This window comes from Telmatherina bonti (assembly GCF_933228915.1).
Source record: "Telmatherina bonti genome assembly, chromosome: 9".
In the NCBI taxonomy this organism is placed as follows: domain Eukaryota; kingdom Metazoa; phylum Chordata; class Actinopteri; order Atheriniformes; family Telmatherinidae; genus Telmatherina; species Telmatherina bonti.
The window spans coordinates 29,368,120-29,383,197 of NC_136627.1; the positions used below are offsets into that span (position 1 = coordinate 29,368,120).

Genomic DNA, 15,078 nt, shown 5'->3' on the forward strand with positions numbered 1-15,078 from the left:
GGGAAAATCATCAAACTGAAATGGATAAAACATATAATTACAGTATTTGTGCAGACCATCGGAAGTGGTAGTGACACTACCTTGACGTGGGATGATGCACTGTTACGGTGATACACCACCGGCCCAAAATATCCCTCAACACCTTGTATATATTTCCCTCCACCGATAACAAAATACCCGTCAGTGTCATCAAACACAGCAGGATGTCTCAACCTGCAAGACATGATGTTTAAAGATAAGCAGGACACATTTTTTTCATTCAAGCTGAATCATTCTGCTGTACTTAAAATATACTTACGTGTATTCTGTAAATTTGATTGCTCTTTGTTCTGTATCGATGCACGTCATGGAGACGGTCACCTGAGAGGCAGCGATAGTTTCCATTACTCATACACAACTGTTAAATATTCTGTGCCAACAGAAGATTACTCACTGTTCTGCCTTGCAATGTCACACCGAGTTGACACCACTCACGTAAAGGCACCTTGAATGTGGAGAGAAATGCAGAAGATTCTTCTGAATCTCCACTTATCTGTATGTGCAGCTGACCTGAAATAATTGTTGGGTTTGAGTCTGCATGGGGCTCAATTTATGAGGATGTTTGAGAGATGAGAGAAGTGTTTTATTTCTACCTGAATCTGTGAGCAGAAGGGTTGGTGTGGCATAGTTATCATGAGAATCTATGTGATGAAACACACCACACATGCTTTTCTGGCAGTAACTTGTCACAAAAACCCAGATGGAAAGTGTGCACCTGGCAAAAATACAAAGAAAACCTGTTGATTAACCCTTAATAATGTCTTCCTTTACAAAGTAAAGCAGTTACCCTGCCACTTTGTTTCCCATACCATGGAAAAGAGATGGCTTTAAGGCGCAGGTACTCCAGAAGCTCGTTCCTGAAGGGGTCCAGGGTCTTTATGACACCAAAAGTTTCTCCGGTTGATGCATAAATTGTGGACAGTAAATGTACCGTTTCTAAGTGACACAAACTGTATTTAGCAGCAGAAATGTGAGGCTGTACTTGGAATCTGTATCATGCACAGTTGTTTATATAGATCTGATCTCTAATTTTAAGACATTTGAAGTCTAAATTTAGAATTTTGCAAAGCTTTCACTTTTAGACTTGCCTCACCTTGTTCGTAAGGACACTGCTTCTGGAAGAACTCTGGAGTTAATTGTAGCATTTGTTTGCTCCAGGCAGTACAGAGCTCATGCTGTTTGACAGGTCGACTGAAGAAGGGCTTAAGCTGCAAAGACGCCACATCCTGAGCTGCGATAGGCTTCTCAGTGTCATCAAATCCTCGGTATCTAACTGAGGCTTGCAGGGTACAACTCAGCACCCCGTGAGTCTCTGGAACAATTCCATCAGCTTGATACACCAACCAGTCGGGCAGGTTCAGCTTCACAGTCTTTACATCTGGGTTACCAGGGACACAAGTCCACTGTGTCAACAAGAACGTGGAGATTCTGCCTATTTCAAAATATACAACACAGTCTAGCTGTACTGTAGCAGGTTCAACACATGAGTAAAGTATTTCCACTTTAGAGTCAGGCAGAGCTTGCACTGGAGGATTCATTAACGTCACTTCATCTAAAGCCCAAACTATCTGTGCAGGACAGAAGAAACGCAGAGATGATTATTTGTTCAAAGCCAAAGGAACCAGTAAACCAGAGAAAATGTAGATAAACCTGCTCTTACCTGCATGCTGAGGCACAACTGGCAGATGTATCTGTTCACTGTTTGGAAATCCATTTTTCGTACCATGCTTTCATTTATCTCCCCATTAAAGATGTTCAAGCTGCAGTGAAACAAAGAGCCTCAAGACCCGGATCAAATCCTGTTTAACCTCAGATTTAAATCATAAGTAAATATTTGACAGAACAGATCTCCACCCACACACCATATAAATACGGTGTATAGTTGGTTGCATTCTCTTTAAGATGCATCCAAATGGTATTCATTTTACTCAGAATTTACATTTATATTGGACTTTTAAAAAGTATGTTAGGGGACTAAACTCTTCTTTTTCTAATTGGGGAGGGGGGGAAAAAGATAAAGAAACTGCTATTCATTCAAAATAGTTTATTGCTATCATGCAGGAGTGCCATGAAAGTCTAGACCACCACAGTAGATGCAAAATTAAAACTTTCTCTGTACAAATATACTGCGTTTTCATAAATAGAAGCTCAAAATGAGGAGGAGGAAAAGATGGTAAGCGACTTGAGAGCTTAAGCTGATCCACTCTTCTAACCCAATATAGGTTTCGTTATGACAGTTGACATGCATCAACGTTACAGTGCATTATACTGGCAGCAGACAGACAAAAAACGCGCGCTCCCATACATTCAAATGGCATTACTTAATTTACAGCTGTCGTGCAAAAAAAGGTACAAATGACACTTTAAAAAAGTACCAGTAGGAAATTGATATCTTTTGGCTTTTTCTTAAATAAAATATTCACTATGTCTTAAACAGCCAATCCACCTGTTACATTACGAGGCTGGGGGAGACGGACTGTGTCTTCTGCAGCACTTTTTGGTTGTTCATTCATTAGGAGCACCCTCAGAGTACTGGCATCCTCACTACTTTAGAAATCACCTACAACTACTGATGCATAGTTCTGTGCTTTAGTGAAGCAACTGTCGTTGAAACTGGCACAAGAGCCTTTATAATAATCTGAGGATGGAAACTGTCTGTAACAAATGTAAACGGACCGTACTGATGATACTGTTACAGAAACAATACCCACTGAACATTAAGTATTTAAACTCTGGACAGCCGGCACTGCATGTGTCGTGCAGTTTTCTAGTACGTGTAAAAGGGACTCAAAGGTCTGGACACACCACACATACAAAGGCCTCTGACACAGAAGTAGGGATTTGGCACTTTTACACAATTGGTCTTTAGCCTCTGCAACTCGTTGAGCCAAGTGACCTTAAGTGGTTACAACTTGAATATTTTTATGTTACACAGAGTAAATCATTTTCCTTGTAACATTAGCCCTTGTAACACCCCTCCCGCACCAACAATCGTATTTACAGCTTTTACTGCCCACCTAAAAAAGGAGAATCATTAACATACAAGATAGCAAACACCAGTTAAAATCCAAGTAAAGCAAGTTCAGAGATCTGCGTGGATGCACGTTATATGGTGGTTGGTTAAAAACCAGTTAAAAACTTGAAGACGGTGCTCCATGAAGTTCATTGGTTTCACGTTCAAGGCTTTTGGTACAAGCTTGAAATAATGTCTCCATGGTGTAGCAAGTAAATACTTAAGGTGAGCCAAAGCAGACAGCTGGATTAGACTGGGAGTCTGAGAGAGACCCTGTGCACCTGGAAGCCAGCCAATACATTTTTTTTGCCTTTATTGCAGAACTGCATCTTTCCTGGATGGAATTATGTGCAGAACATGTGAAGAGCCACAACTGCACTGATGTGAGAGAGCTGTGCAACCACTCAACACACTGAGGTTAAGCGCACATTTAGAGTCGAGGATCACAGCCAACACCTGCCTGCTTTAAAGTGACTACACAATGTTGTCAACTTTGTTCACATCTGGAAAGCTCACTTATATAGCTTAGAAACTTATTTCGAAACTGCAGTGTTCATTTGTGATTTTCCGAGCAGTTTGGTTCAGTTAACAGCTTTGCTTGCACCATAAGCACATTTACGTAAACTAGTCAGAGATCTGTCAATCAGGGCACTGCAACTGCATTTCCTTTTCTTACGATTACCAAACCCTTATTTTATATGCATGGGAACTGCTTTCATGGTTTAGCTTAAGCTTGATGGTTCATTTAAACGTTTTATCATCGTTTTCGATGAAACAGAATGCAGATTTGTCTGTACTTTACTCGGATTTTTAACCTTCACCCTGTTCGCCAGATGGAGACATCAGTTTTCATATCTGTTTACTGCTCAATCATTTATGAGTCAGGCGTTCCTCATCTAAATTATCTGATTTTCAGCGTTAATGCAGTTATCATGTAGCACGCTGCTTTCTCTGCATTTCTTAGACTTGTTATAGCAAATGTTTTGGTAAGGTTTCTTCCAAGGGGGACAAAAATTAAAAATTAAAAAAAAAAGTTGGAAGCAATTTCGCAATTGATGAAGAGACTTGCCCTGCACCCGAATGAACACGTACACCGTAATCTCAATATTAAAAACCCTTGAAGCAAAATGGCTAACTGGTTTTTGATTGTCCTTTTGTAACATAAGATGTGCTTTCATGACAGTCAATCAAACCTATTAGCAACTATCTAATATACCATGTTAAAATAACATTTTGGATGGTCAAAAAGTGAAATTTAAGTGACTAAAATATCACTGCTTTCTACTGCTTAAAGTTGCCCTGAATGTGCCTTTTATTATGCCAACAAGACCACAAATGACAGAAAAACTTGTACCTATTGATAAAAACAACGTACCCAGCGGAACGGGGGTGGGGAGGAACCCTAAAAGAAACATGAGTGTGCATTCACTTCAGATTTGTAGGATAGGTGGCTAGGTAGTAATCAAAGAAACATCGAGTGTTTCCTAAGCAGGTTAACAACGAGAACCAAGCGAACACTAAAAGCATTCAAGCATCAGTCAAACAAAAGTAAAGACATGCAAAATGTTATAGATTGTCGAACATGAAAGAAAAAAAAAACAAAAGAGGGAGAAAGTTCCCTTTCAGACTGGCACAATTTCCTGCAGGAATAAATAATACTTTACATTCCAATATACAAACCTGCTCGCTCCCCACATATTTAACATTGAATTACGCAGATAAAGCAAAACAGTTGGTTGCTCCCACAGTCTTTCACAGACGTTTATAACATACATGATGATGCAATGGCAACAAATGTGCCGTCATTTGACCATTAATGAACCCAACAACAAAAAAACCAAAACAAACAAAAACAAAATTTTCAAACAAAAAAAACCAGACCAGGCAGAGGAATACAGTAGAACAGCTCTGACAGCCTTTAGTTCATGTAGCTCTTATTTTTTCTGTTTCTTGAAGATCTTGAAGGTGTGTTTCTTGCGGCTGGCAGTGGAATCTGTATCTTCTCCTGTTGAGCCACTGTCTTCCTCCAGGGGGCTCTTCTTGGAGGACAGCTGTGGGATACGACTACTGCCTTTTGCCCCCATGACCCCACCTTGCCCTCCTGTAGGCGATGGTGTATCCGGTTCAGTGGAGTTAGGACTGAAAGAGCGGGATGACTCTGACAGGCTGTTGATCTCTCCCAAGCTGGGTGTCTTCTCCATGCCATAAATCTTCTTCATGAGAATCGGGCTGTCGGAGATGGGCTCTGCAGCACCTCCCTCGTAAATGCGGTTCCCTCCATTGGGGGTGTGAGCGTGCAGAGAGACTGCATCATCTGCCCGGCTGGAGAGCCCATGCAATAAAGAGGTGGGCTTGATTAGGAGGCCTTTGGAGCTGTAGGCAGACAGCCGGTCACCAACTTGGGAGAGAGAGAGCGAGGAGTCGGAATCAGAGCGATTTAAGTCCCTGTGGTGGGAAAGAAATGCACAAATTAGAAGAAATAAGGGGGAAAAAAAAAAAAATAAATAAATAAATATTTATATATATATTAAGAGGAAGCCTGGCATGCTCGGGTTTGTCTAAACTATGCCTGCAAAGCCACAAATACTCCAAGCACAGCTCTAGAGGACTCCACAGCTGTTAGTAACACAACTAGATCTAGAGAAAGAGTATATGCTTTGAGGTGCAGTGACATAAAGCAAACCAATATACATATATCAAGCAAGAAACAAAAACTGGATCAGAGCAGGTGTTTAACAAAACACCCACACAGCACACATGCGAAGTGTGTGAAGAAAGATGAATACCCGAAACCGTCGGTGCATGAAGAGAGCGCTTTCGAGACGTCTGAGAACGACAAATCGAGAATGGGGTCCATGGGCTGGAAGGAAGCGTGATATGCATGGCTGGAATGAAAGGCTACACCAGCCACAGAGCTGGGTAAGCAGGAGGAAGAGGAGGACAAGGGCAGCACGGGCTGAGGGTTTGGACTGGAGGTACAGATGACTGATGGGTGAGAAACAGCCGAGGAAAGAGAAGGCAGAGGGAGACACTCAAGCTGCCCAGATGAATGGCTGCGTGACTTTCTGAAAGTGGGTTTAGGTCTGGCTGGGTGGGAGGTGCTCTCTCCCTGCTGCCCTGAGAGCAGGGAACTCTCTACCAACCTCTGGGAGCCCATGGCCAGCTGGGGGTCAATGTGTCGTTGGCGCAGAGACATCATACTGGGAGCTGTTGGCACAAAATGACAGCATTACTAACAGCAACTTGGGAACTTCAGTCCAATAGAGGGAGACTAGAGGAAAGGCATTCAGATGCTGGGATACATTTACCAGTTTCTAGACGTCTTTAGTATCACAAATACTACTTTCTAATTCAGCATCATGCACTAGAGGTGACTGATAACTTGCTTTATCTCCCCTACTAACAGAAAGGAAAAAAACCCTCAAAGTATTTTCTTAAAGTAAAAAGAGAAAAAAAAACACATCAGACAACATTTTGCCTCATAAAGGGCAATGCACATTAAAAAGGTACAGGAAGAAAATTAGAGTGGGAAGAATAAAAGGGTGTTCTGGGTGGTGACGAGATATAGAGGAGGTGATGAGGAAGCAGTAAGGCAAGATCAGGGGAAGTGCGAGGATGAACGCAGCGTGGAAAAGTTTCCTTTCCTCTCAGCGGTGTTCATCTGCAGCCTAATGCTGGTTAAAAGGGATTAAAGTTCTGTGAGGCTTTGAGTTAAAGGGAGAGACAGACTGAGGACTGAACTGGGGCATGATTAAATAGCCAACCAGGATATTTCCACATGGGCTGACAGTCTGAAGCAATGGACCACAGATCACTTGCTCGCCGCTCCAGAAGTAGGCTGCCATCTACAGTAAGGCCAATGAGACAGTGTTGGGAACAAAGTGAGAGAAGTAGTGGAGGGGGACAAGGGAGTGAGACAGGGGTGTAATTAATGTTAATTAAAAGACTCATTTACTTTTCCAGCTGGACAGGACTTTCAAGTAAAACTTCCACCTACAGTTAGTTTAAACTGCAACCTGATGCATTATGTTTATTGTAATAAGTCATACATACGTCGAACCAGAACAGGATTTTCTTGGCTTGAGATTAGAATACGTTCACCCAATGATTATGCAATTATTCTTGTTCTTTTTTTTAATTCATGGATCTGATTAGTGGTCTTTTGAATATCATATTTGGTTTAAACAAAGCTTTGAGAACTGCCTGCATTGGACACATTTCCTTTGTTGCACATTATCAGGACAAAAAACACTAAAAATAGGCCTACACAAAAACTTGTTCTCATCAAGAAGTATATTTTTCTTTTTTTCCAGAGGTAAAGTCACAGAAGTATTCAGTTTCATTGATGGAATAAAAATTAAGTAAACAAAATTAGAGCAATAACAATAATCATTTGATAGGAAATGTGTGTAAAAAGTACAAGACAATTATGTGAATTTACAAAATACAAATTCCAACACTCATTCAACGATATACATCTTAAACCCACAGTCCCTCCATCACCAGGGAGGCCAGAGAATTCTAGAAAATGTTGCATAAAAAGTTCCAAATCACGTGGGTAGATTTTTAGATTTCACCAACACGGTCTTTGAAGATTTAGGGAATCGTATCCCAGACTGGCCCACACATTCTGATGAGCCCTTACATTGCAGACTTCCAGGTAGGATGCCCTCGTCCAGGTCGTCTAAGTCATCAGACATGATGAAGTGCTGAGGTGTGGCTCTGCCGCCCATGAAGCTGGGATCGAGGTTGAGTGCTGTGGCCAGCGACGGAAGGCCTGGGTTGTTGACGATGGTAAATCCTGTAAGGATCTCAATCTGCTGCCAGCGATGCAGCCTCTCTCGAAGAGCAGCCGTCACCTCACCGAGGGCTTGTCTGACACACAGGAAGAGAAACTAACCTTTAATTCTCATCATTAGCCATTGTCCTAAACGCTTGTCCAATTAAAGGTTGCGGAGCCTATGCCAGCAATCATGCTGCACGATGGTGTCGGGCAGGGGTGTCCAAAGTTGGTCCTTGAGGGCCGCTGTCCCGCAGGTTTTCAATGTGTCCCTGCTCCAACACACCTGGCTTCCATTAAATGGATCCACCAGCCAATGAAGCTCTGCACCATAATTAATTAGAGTCAGGTGTGTTGGAGCAGGGATACATAGAAAACCAGCAGGACTGTGGCCATTGAGGATTGGAGCTGGAAACCCCTGGTGTAGTGGTTAGCACTTTGCCCTCGCAGCAAGAAGGTTGCTGGTCCAAGCCTCAGCTGGGGGGAGGTTCAAACAACACACACTCTTTCTGTGTAGAGTTTGCATGATCTCCCTGTGCATGTGTGTGTTCTCTCCGGGTACTCCAGCTGCCTCCCACCGTCCAAAGACATGCATTAGGTTAACAGGTTACTTGAAATTCTCCCTATGAGTGAGTGTGAGTGACTGTTTCCCTGCGATGGACCAGCGACCTGCCCAGGGTGTACCCTTCTTCTCGTCCAATGATTGCTGGGAACTAGGGATGCACAGATACTGATACCAGTATTGGTATCGGCTCAATACCAAGCGTGTGTACTTGTACTTAATATTCAGAAAAGTGTACTGATACCACAACCAATATCCGATACCACACTAGTCAAGCTGGCGCAGATGTGTTTGATGACATGCTTCAGACATGTTTTAAAAGAAATAAATGCCTTGAATGTTAAAATGTGACATTTTTTGTTACACTAAAAGCTAGATGTTTGTTTCAAAACCATTTACAGTTGTATTTAGGTAAAATATGCCAAATCAAAATAAAACTTGTCGAAATTGTTAGATCTGTAATGTTACTATATTTGTATTGGTGAGGTAACTTAAGAAAGGATGGGTACTATATCACAACCTAATGAAGTCTTGCACAATTAGAACAGCAAGAATAACCAGTCACAATAACGTTCACATAAACAGATTTGGTATCGGCAGATATTCAAGTTTCATATATCAGTATCTGATCGGAACTCCCAAAAAGTGGATTGGTGCATCCCTACTTGGAACCTTTATTACTCACAACACAAAAAGACTATTTACAAAATGGCAGATAAAGAAAAAATTTTTTACCTTTCTAATGAACTTTTAAAATAACTGACTTACTTTGCTGCCAATATTTTGTGGTCCACATCATCCAGAGAGGAGCTGTGAGCCACATGGAAAGTTCCAAACAGAGTGTTCCTCTTTTTCTTTATCTTCTCTGCCTGCAAAACAGAAAAGTTCAAACACTTATTGTCTAAATAGTGATAACTAGAAACAAAACTAGTCTAAGAATTCATAAATATGAACGGCATTGTTACAAAATAACTTAAATGACCTTTTTTCCATTTGTAACTTAAAGAACATTATTTATTTCAACAGTAATTATTCAGACTATTAGGACCTCTGATTCCTCAGCTATGCAGTAAAATGTTAATTGTTTATAAAAAAGGAAACAGAATATAGATACTTTTTTTTTTTTTTACTCTGTCATTTTTCCCATACAGTATATATACATATATTTTTTTTCAATAAACCATAAACATAGGTGGTCATACTTAGGAAAAAAATAGTCTCTTAATCGTATGTATTGGGACGGGGGCCATAAATTAGCCTGCGGCTATAAGCCTTATGTACATGGCATCGGCCACCTCGGTGGCAATGTATTCTTGTACTGTCCCTGCCAAATAAATACAAAAATAAATAAAAAAAATTGTGTGTAAAGACTTTATAAAGCACCTGCCAAACAGATTTAGGATCAGTGAAATATATCAAACTTTCAACAGCGTGGCTGTTTCCTCAGTTTTCACATGCTTACCCCCTCTTTGGCCACTAGGAGCTGCCGTTCAGCATTTTGCTTCTTGATGTTGTAGTACTGCACCTCCACCTCATGAGTGAGCTGCAGCCATTTTTGAAGAGACTCTGGTGGTGACCAGCCAGATCGTGACTCCAGTTCCTTCTCTGCTTTCTTCAGAGCCATGCGCACCTTCAAGTTGCAAGTGTTACATGACAGATAAAATATAAACAAAAATAAAACAACAACAACAACAACAAAATTAACTAGTAAACACATTCAAGATTCACAAGTCTTTTATAAAACCTGGCAAGATGTAAACTAATTAATATGAAAAGGTTTGCTTTGCAAAACAAAGCTGATAACCAAAAACAAAGGACACACAACAGAAGTTTATTTTCTCAGCTGCAGTAAAGAGTTAATGCAGGTTTTAGAAGGCAAGTATAAAAATTATCTTTTTCATGCAGCACTTAATAAACTAAGTGATAAGGTTTGTTATTACATCTCAGAACCACATGCTACCACACATTTTAATAATTAAATGAATTACAAGCCATATTTACAGCGAGGACATTGCACATCGGAATATAAATTAGGTAATCAGAAGTCTTAAGTGTCTTGCGAGTACACTGGATCTCAAAGCCTTGCATGAGTCCAAGTGATCAATATTATTCTGAACAAAAACACAGAAACAAAAGCATAAATCACTGTAATAGCCCTTCAAGCAAAAACTCTTGTTTGCTTGTGTGGGCTTTGTTGTGGTTTCCCTTCCAAATAGCAAATGGACAAAGACCTCAGTGGGTGTATTTGTACTCAAGGTAGAGTGTATTTCAAAGACCTTAATATCTGGCGCAGATGCCACCTTCAAAGGTTATAAAACTCACCTACTCAGTTCCCTTGTTTGCCTTTTGTGTACCATGTCTAAATGCCACTGGTGACTGTGTAAATACCTGTTCCAGCTCCTCTTCTGCATACTTTTGGCGACTCAGTTCATTTTCTGTGCCTTCTCGCAGCTCTCTCAGGCGTTGGGCCTCCTGCTTTGCTGCATTTATTTCATCTCGCAATTTCTGCTCCAGGTTCACCTTCTCTACTTCAACAGTACGGTGCTCCTCCTGAGCAATTTGAAGCCTGGGGACAGACGGGGGACAAAGGGGTAAACGGCAATCCTTTACCTTTCTGTGTGTGTGTGGTTTTTTGTTTTTTTTTTGCATTTGTTTGTCATCTGTGAATTCTTTAACGCTAAGAAAGGTCAAGATGGTGCCAGTGTAATTATTTATGGGCAAACTCTTAAGTATGCATATGCCACTAATGAATGGAATGTAGGCGTTGCATCAGACCTGCATCAGCGGAAACAATGGCTAACACCAAGTAAGCAGAGGGCTGCCTTCAGCTGCTAGGCAGCTTACAATAAAGCAACATCACAGGAAGCAGAGCCAAGAACTGGAACAGCTGTCAGTGTGTAACTTTAGAAGAGTACAGTGTGATATTCACTGCTCCAGTAGTGTTCAGAGCATATGTGTTAGTATCTATGTGGGATATTTTTACACAAGCACCTTAAAAAAAAAAAAAAAAAAAAATACACCTTGATCCCACCATGGAATAATCATGCATACATGAAGAAAAACACTAAATAATGTATTTAAATCCTTTTTATAAAAAAAAAAAAAAAAAAAAAAAAGGGTCTAAAAAATAATGAGAATTTGACCTAAAACTGAAATTTGCAAACCTAGTTAGAACAATTGAACCTTCAGTTTATAATAAAATGAAAGAAGTTACTACAGAAAGGTAGGGCATCCCTGTATGACAGTGATAAGCAGAAGTCTTTTTTTTTTTTTTTTATTTACACAACTGTGTTTAAGGTAATACAACCTTTCAGTCACTAGGAAGCAGCACCTCCCACCAGTTGGACAAAACGGCACCGACAGCAGATAACAGACAAATGAAAGCCGATCTAGACCACTTGCAATGGAAAATGTGGCTAGTTGGCAGTCCTGCTGATGCTTTACACCCTGACCTCCACCACACTTGAGCGAACATTTCAAAGCACTGGCAGAGCTGCAATGTGTCACAGAGACACCAAGTCATTTCCTATCAAACCTGCTTTGTACAGAGTAAAGATTATTTTTATCTCTTTTAGCAGGAAATCATTACCAATATCAAGCTTATTGAATCTGCATCGAGCTGACAAAAGTACACACTAAATTCTGAATATCTGTCACACAACACATTGTGATGGTAGTATACACCCCCCCCCCCCCCCCCCCCCGGATGTCTATATGCCCACCACACCTCCAGCACATTAGCGCTACATCTGATATGTTAAGCTGTCAGACTCATTACCATCAGTAAAGCACAGGCTGTGTCAGACAGTGTCATAAAAGGCACCAAGGAAATCCCTGTCTTGTTGAAGCCACCTCCCACTGTCTCCCAACAGGGAAGCCATGTCTGTTCCAGGCTACTTGATACCACCACAGGATCTACTTGAAGGTATGGAAAGAGAGCAGCTGGCAGGAAGGATCAGGAAGAAAGACTCAAGTCACACACAGAGGTCATATACCTCTAATTCAGCTTGAAACACAGGCACTGATAGAGATGCAAGCTCCTTCTTGTAAATCACAATGTTGCACAACATCTGTAAATGAAACATGTAAAAACTAGCATTTTAATGATTTGCATTAAAATCTACACTGATAATAGTTCTTTATCTTTCAGGAGTCGATACACAGACTGCTTTTACTGATCATATAGCTTTTTGATCATAAATAAAAACATAATGTAAATCATCAGATAACGAACCATTGTTTCAATGATAACAATTTAACTCTACTTCGCCAGAGACAAAAACAACTTCTTCTGTCTTTGACTTTGTACTCACAACAGATTACATTTAAATGCAGTCACACAGCACTGCCGCAGATTAACTGTACTGCAATGCTGAACCACTGGATAAAACTTGAAGGGCATAAGCACAATGCAGTATCTGCTCTGGTCAGGGTACTTTATGTGAAGTAACACTGTCTGTTATCTTGTTTGCTTTGTCCAACAAAGCAAACAAGATATTACATGCAGCTTAGGTGCAATTTGGTACCTACAGTTAACTAAATATCTGAACTCTGACATTTCAGAAAATGTTCTCTGGTATGACGTGAAGAAAGACAAAAAAATATGTGGGAACAATTAGCCTTGCAAGAGAATGCGGTAAAAGTCCATTTGCAAAACTGCTAAAGGCAAGTGTGTTAAACGGATCAAAGTATGCAGCCACACTCGGATGACCAGGCTGTCCATCAGAGGGACAGTTTGGGCTCGCTCTGAATGCAGCAGTCTGCGGCTCTGTTGGTCTGTGTATGTCAAGCTCATTCCACAAAACACTTTCACCCTTCTGCACTACTGCAGAGAAAGGGCATGTCATTATTCAGAAATATGCAACACACGCAGCGGAGAACTAGAAAATGAAGAGTTCATGACTAAAGCTCTGCCGCTAAAACTCATCCATACAGACAGGATTACTGAACAATCTTTTAAAAGGGCTTCCTAAAAAGAGCTTTAGACATCTGCAGCTCTACCAGAACGCTGCTGCTAAAGTTTTAACCAGGCTAAGAGGTCTGAACGCACCAGTCTTAAATCTTTACGCTGGCTTCCAGTCAGTTACAGACAAGATTTTAAAACCCAACTGAGGGTTTACAAATCCCAAAACGATTTAGGCCAGAATACATGTGTGATATGTTCAGAGAATATAAACCAAGCAGAGCTTTTAGATTCAAAGACTCATGTCAACCAGAGTTCAGACTTAACATGGAGAAGCAGCATTTAGCTGCTATGCTGCAAACATGTGGAACAAACTGCCAGTGGAGATTACTTGAATCCCATGTAGAGACTTATAAATCACGGTTTAAAAAAAAAAAAAAAAATCATACATCTATGATATCTGCAGAGTAACTTTTAACTTGCTTTAAGTAAGTTTGTTTTATTTCTTTATTATGGTTTTGGTGTGATTTTTGCCATCTGTTCCTGCCTTTTACAACATTTCAATGCTCTTTTTGCACCGTTTTAATGCTTTGAATGTTTCATGTAATGCACATGAAATGTTTTGTATAAACAAAATTTATCTTGACTTTCATATAAACAAATACCAGCCTCAATTCAGCTGGTAAAGTTGGTACAGTTTATTTGCTGTTCACTGGAGCATATCACTAAGTTTCCAAAGTGTGTATCCAAAACAAGCCTGAACAGCCAGCAGATACATACACCAGAGCATGTGGGCAATATGGGTAGAAAAGAGTAATGGCTCCCTTTTCCCTCCTCAGAGCCTCCAAGAATCAAGGCAGGAATGTTATGCAGTCATGCTGCATAACCTGTCACTGCTCCTTCCTTTGGTCAGGCAACGGGCCTCTCACTTGTTTTTAATCTAACAAAACATGACATCCGGAGGGGTTTAACTCTTTCCATGTTGGCCACTCCTGTAGCTTTTCTATGTGCAGAACTGCAGGTCAAATTTGTGTTGTTGTCCTTCCAACAATATAAAACATTCTTACACTAAGGGATATTTAACTTTTCACTTTTTCACCTCTTTCCACCTCCTTGACTTTTCCTAAAATGTAACACTAGCGGTAAGATGACAAACCAGTAGGTGTCCAAACATTCATTTCTTACTTCAGTTATCAAAAATGGTGCAGTCAAATACTAATTAGTAATATTTGTCTCATTTATATCTTTTTTTCTAGAATAACAATGCTTCTTGTTGCAAACTAACACTTCCTGCTGTTGAATGTGGCTATGCCACAGGCTGAAGGCAATCCACTCTGGTGGAAGAAAAGAACAGAATGCAGCATTGTCTCTGCAAGATAAGCGGATTTTGGACAGAACTGACACAGGGAAGTTGTGTCTATATCCTAAGATCTCGTCGAGCCTCAGTAAGTCATCCAAAAGGATGGTCGCTTGTAAACGGAAAAGAGAAGATGCATAAAAATATCAATTTCCAAGTTTTACCAAAAGCTGAATTTTTAAACACAGTCCCACTGGAAAGTTTACTAACAAGCACACAGCAACATCTGTTCGTGTCATTTGTCCTTGTGGACAATTGTTTTTAAGAACTAGTCTGACAAATTAAATCCCAGGTGCTTTCTAATCAACAGCTTCTATCCACAGTGATCAATGGAGGATTCAAAATATTTTCAGGATACAAAAAAAAAAAAAAAGGTTACAGGCACTCAATTTCAGATACAAAGTTTTGCTTTATCTAGAGACAT

The 15,078-nt window shown here is 40.4% G+C and overlaps 3 protein-coding genes across 6 annotated transcripts in view; 1 reads left to right on the forward strand and 2 right to left on the reverse strand.

The window, feature by feature from the left end:
* The window catches only part of LOC306760673 (protein sel-1 homolog 3), a gene marked incomplete at both ends in the record, with an annotated part of 159,208 nt that extends 157,455 nt beyond the window's left edge, over window positions 1–1,753 (reverse strand). Inside the window, 7 exons of the mRNA XM_079246639.1 lie at window positions 81–213; window positions 299–360; window positions 434–549; window positions 633–754; window positions 849–975; window positions 1,133–1,607; window positions 1,700–1,753. Coding sequence (XP_079102765.1) covers window positions 81–213; window positions 299–360; window positions 434–549; window positions 633–754; window positions 849–975; window positions 1,133–1,607; window positions 1,700–1,753 — 1,089 coding nt within the window. The remainder of the gene's footprint in view (window positions 1–80; window positions 214–298; window positions 361–433; window positions 550–632; window positions 755–848; window positions 976–1,132; window positions 1,608–1,699) is intronic.
* The window catches only part of chrna10a (cholinergic receptor, nicotinic, alpha 10a), a gene marked incomplete at both ends in the record, with an annotated part of 208,196 nt that overhangs the window by 163,046 nt on the left and 30,072 nt on the right, over window positions 1–15,078 (forward strand). The gene's annotated exons all lie outside the window — the stretch shown is intronic.
* The window catches only part of stim1a (stromal interaction molecule 1a), a 29,556-nt gene continuing 16,588 nt past the window's right edge, over window positions 2,111–15,078 (reverse strand). The window contains exons 8-14 of one of the 4 annotated variants that reach the window (XM_079246373.1): window positions 10,783–10,960; window positions 9,857–10,024; window positions 9,163–9,263; window positions 7,698–7,927; window positions 6,817–6,897; window positions 6,196–6,259; window positions 2,111–5,497 (exon numbers count right to left, since the gene is read on the reverse strand). In XM_079246373.1, coding sequence (XP_079102499.1) covers window positions 4,987–5,497; window positions 6,196–6,259; window positions 6,817–6,897; window positions 7,698–7,927; window positions 9,163–9,263; window positions 9,857–10,024; window positions 10,783–10,960 — 1,333 coding nt within the window. In that variant the 3' untranslated portion in view covers window positions 2,111–4,986. Of the gene's footprint in view, window positions 5,498–5,838; window positions 6,260–6,816; window positions 6,898–7,697; window positions 7,928–9,162; window positions 9,264–9,856; window positions 10,025–10,782; window positions 10,961–15,078 lie in introns of all 4 variants that reach the window. The other 3 variants (XM_079246371.1, XM_079246374.1, XM_079246372.1) reach the window with 3 other exon arrangements.